This window comes from Chinchilla lanigera, unplaced genomic scaffold, assembly GCF_000276665.1.
Source record: "Chinchilla lanigera isolate Chin_1 unplaced genomic scaffold, ChiLan1.0 scaffold00102, whole genome shotgun sequence".
In the NCBI taxonomy this organism is placed as follows: domain Eukaryota; kingdom Metazoa; phylum Chordata; class Mammalia; order Rodentia; family Chinchillidae; genus Chinchilla; species Chinchilla lanigera.
Window position 1 is genome coordinate 7,705,424 of NW_004955503.1, and position 4,002 is coordinate 7,709,425.

Genomic DNA, 4,002 nt, shown 5'->3' on the forward strand with positions numbered 1-4,002 from the left:
TGGAGGAGGGTAGGGCAAAAATGACAAAGTATTAATAAAATGAAATCCACACACTCACTTCAGGTTTGCCTTTCTGACCTCTTGTTCATTTCAGATCTGGAACTGGATTTCAGAGGAAATGGTAGACATTAACGACTAGGGGAGAGGTGTAGGGAGAGGCTGAGGTCCCAGGAGTCTAGGAAAGGAAAAGTCAATTTTTCAAAAAAGTGCAAGTGGCCAGTAGCCCCAGGGGAAGATGCTATCCCTTTCTGGTAATCGGAGGAAGAGAAACACAACTACAAGGAGATGGGATTAGCGATGAAGAATGAATAACAAGGCCCAGCTGGGGAAGGGAAAGGAGTGGGGCGGGCCCTCTTCTGCCGCACTGCTAGTGGGAGGGGAAATTGGGGACCCGAGTTGGTGGATGACGTAGATCTCACGTGACCAAGAGCTGACGTGTGCAGAAGTCCTTCTTGTCCTGGTCGTTGTTCCCATCTGAGTACCAGCTCCCAATTGCCTGGAGGGTAGGTGGGCTTGTCGCAGAGGGAAGAAGGAGGAAGAGAAGGAAATTGTCCCAGATCCCTGCAGGTCAGTGCCTGGGAGATTCCACAAAGTGGGGGTGGCGGAGGGTGTAGGGCGGAGACCGTCGCGGGTCCTGAGGCGCCTCTGTCGACTCTCCGACTCGCTGCCTGCTTTCCAAGACGTTTGTCCCGCCCGCAGCCCGTTTCAGTGCTGCGAAACGGTAAGCAGGGAGGTGTTTGGGAAGGAGTCCAGAAATACAGAGAGGGAAATCTTCTGGGAGCCAAAGGCCCTGAATCTAGAAAGGGAGATGTGGCCTGGCTGTTGTCTCCCAGTCTGCCAGGGCACTCCTGGCCGGGAAAGGCTGGACACGGGGGCGGGGATAGTGGGGTGCAATGCAGTGTGCCAACAGAACCCCAGAGGGTAACAGGGGTGGGAAACCTTTGACAACAAGGCCTCCGAATTAGGAAAGTTTCCTTCTCTGGGGACTGGTCCGTCCACCAAGCACTCAGAAGTGTATCGCCTGTTTTTCGTCTTTCCGACCGTGGCTCTGTGGCTGGGGGGTCCAACCCTCTCCCGGGTGGCCAGTCTTTCTGTAGGTTGCAGCACAGCACCAGGCAAGAGAAGAGGAAGGAAATTAACCCCTACCGGTGAAGGTTGAGGGTAAGACCACGCGGGGATCCTAGGAGAGGAGCGTGTGGAGGTGGGAGAAAACTAGAGAAGGTAATCTAGGTTCGGGTCTGAGTCTGTGTTTCTTGCACTTCTTCGACCGTGGCGAAATGGCGTGCACTCTGTGTGTGTGTGTGTGTGTGTGCCTTGCGCGCGAGTGCGCGTGAGCGCGCGCAGGAGGGGGTAGGGGGGAAATGACAGCAGGGAAGCCTATCAGATAGTTTGTTCATAATCCTCCTCTCAACAGCACTTAGTCCCCATGTTTTCGATCTGTCATCCTGCAGGTCTGCTGTGGCAGGTGGCACTGCTTGAAGCGAGGGAGGAAGTTTCCCAGGATCTTTGGAGGTCAGTGTGGGCGTGGGGGCTGCTTGGAATGGGGGAGGGGCTGGAAATCAGCCGCGGTTCGGACAGGCTTGCATGATCCTACTTTATTTTCCTTGCATCCTTCCTCTTCAGCCTAGGGCATATACACATTTTAGATGGCATAACGATGCTAAAAAAAGAAAAATCTGACAACCTGGATGGTAATTCAGGAAAGCAACAAATGCAAGTCTTCAGTTTTCACTGACTCTGGTCTTTCTGCAGATCGGAAAGATCGTTGGGCGTGGCCCACCTCGAGGGAAAGGAAGAAGGGGCAAAGTGCCTGTCTCACGGAGGTTAGTGCAAAGGTGCTACTCCCTAGAGACACCAGAGGTTGTGATGACTGAGGCTCCTGCAGAGTCTGTGGACGCTATTGCTTTTCTGCTTAGGGTAGAGGTGGGATGGGAGGTAGAGAGAGGCGGAAATGAGGGGACTATTTTGTCAACAATCTTTATCTTACCCAGGATTCAATTACTATTTTCCTGGCCCTCTGTGGAACTCTGCATAGGGCAACACAAAGAGAAGAGAAATTCAAACCGTATTTCCTTCCTCCACTTCTAGGTCCACCTGCAGAGTCAGCTCCTGTGACTGGGAAGTGACAGAAGATCAACATCTGTAGTCCTGCACCCAGGCTCACAGCCCTCTCCCCCCCATTCTGAGTGACTGCTCTGTTCCTTGGTCCCTGCTCTTGTCAGGGACGATTGCATGGGCTACGCCAGGAAAGTAGGCTGGGTGACTGCAGGCCTAGTGATTGGGGCTGGTGCCTGCTACTGCATTTATAGACTGACTCGAGGAAGAAAACAGAACAAGGAAAAAATGGCTGAGGGTGGATCTGGGGATGTGGAGGATGCTGGGGACTGTGCTGGGGCCAGATATAATGACTGGTCTGATGATGATGATGACAGTAGTGATAGCAAGAGTATAGTATGGTACCCACCTTGGGCCCGGATCGGAACTGAAGCAGGAACAAGGGCTAGGGCCAGGGCAAGGGCCAGGGCTACCCGGGCACGTCGGGCTGTCCAGAAACGGGCTTCCCCTAATTCAGATGATACTGTTTTGTCCCCTCAAGAGCTACAAAAAGTTCTTTGTTTGGTTGAGATGTCCGAAAAGCCTTATATTCTTGAAGCAGCTTTAATTGCTCTGGGTAACAATGCTGCTTACGCATTTAACAGAGATATTATCCGTGATCTGGGTGGTCTCCCAATTGTTGCAAAGATTCTCAATACTCGGGATCCCATTGTTAAGGAAAAAGCTTTAATTGTCCTAAATAACCTGAGCGTGAATGCTGAAAATCAGCGCAGGCTTAAGATATACATGAATCAAGTGTGTGATGACACAATCACTTCTCGCTTGAACTCATCTGTGCAGCTGGCTGGACTAAGATTGCTTACAAATATGACTGTTACTAACGAGTATCAGCACATACTTGCTAATTCCATTTCAGACTTTTTCCGTTTATTTTCAGCTGGAAATGAAGAAACTAAACTTCAGGTTTTGAAACTCCTTTTGAATTTGGCTGAGAATCCAGCTATGTCCAGAGAACTGCTCAGGGCCCAAGTACCATCTTCACTGGGCTCCCTCTTTAATAAGAAGGAGAACAAAGAGGTTATTCTTAAACTTCTGGTTGTTTTTGAGAATCTAAATGACAATTTTAGATGGGAAGAAAATGAGCCTACTCAGAATCAGTTTGATGAAGGTTCGCTCTTTTTCTTTTTAAAAGAATTTCAAGTGTGTGCTGATAAAGTTCTGGGAATAGAAAGTCACCATGATTTTCTGGTGAAAGTAAAAGTTGGAAAATTCATGGCTAAACTGGCTGAGCATATGTTCCCAAAGATCCAGGAATAACTTCTTGACTTTATAGTTTAGAAACAACATACATCGTAAACTATTCCTTTTCTCAACCTTGTTTATATGGTGGAGGAATCCTTTTAGCTGCCAACTTTGAATAATAAATGTCATATTGTATTATCAATGCTGATATTTAACCAGGTTGATTTTTGGGTTTAAGCTGGATGAATATCATTTCTTGTTCTGAAAACATGTGTTTTGCTTTTTTATCTTGCTGCCTAGATTGAAATATTCTTACTATTTCTTCTGCATAAGTGACAGTGAACCAATTAGCCCTTAGTAAACTCTGTCCTTTGCATTGATTTCATTTGTGTATCATCAATAAAGTTGTGTGTTAATGCTGGAAAGAAAAAAAAGAAAGACAAAAGAAATGATTCTTGTCCTTTGATTTATAATCTAGTTGGAGAGATAAGGAACATACAAACCAAAAAGATAGCTGACAATATCTGGAGCACACACTCACTGTCAGATGTGTGCTCTCAGCACAGCATAGAGGAGGAAAAGGCCTCTCTCAGAGAGGAAGGTTAGCTGAAGCTTCATGGAGGAAGCAGCCATTGAAAGTGACCCCTGAGTGGAGTAGGATAGTTAAGGCAGTCCCTGAGAAGGGGAAATGGTGTGAGAAAGCTA

General features: G+C 47.8%; 1 protein-coding gene across 2 annotated transcripts; it reads left to right on the top strand.

Annotated features, from left to right (window-relative positions):
- Positions 1-397: 397 nt before the first annotated feature.
- On the top strand, positions 398-3,746 carry Armcx3 (armadillo repeat containing, X-linked 3). 2 transcript variants are annotated; one of them, XM_005406972.2, is made up of 5 exons: positions 398-567; positions 1,087-1,161; positions 1,452-1,512; positions 1,753-1,823; positions 2,089-3,746. In XM_005406972.2, exon 5 carries the CDS (start codon positions 2,233-2,235, stop codon positions 3,370-3,372), a length of 1,140 nt encoding a protein of 379 aa, XP_005407029.1. In that variant the 5' UTR covers positions 398-567; positions 1,087-1,161; positions 1,452-1,512; positions 1,753-1,823; positions 2,089-2,232; the 3' UTR covers positions 3,373-3,746. The 2 variants fall into 2 exon arrangements, with proteins under 2 accessions (XP_005407029.1, XP_005407028.1); XM_005406971.2 differs by lacking the exon at positions 398-567 and adding an exon at positions 574-721.
- The last annotated feature ends 256 nt before the right edge of the window (positions 3,747-4,002 follow it).

Coding starts and splice junctions, on each gene's coding strand:
- Armcx3 (XM_005406972.2), top strand. CDS start 2,233: ATGGGCTACGCCAGGAAAGTAGGCTGGGTGACTGCAGGCCTAGTGATT.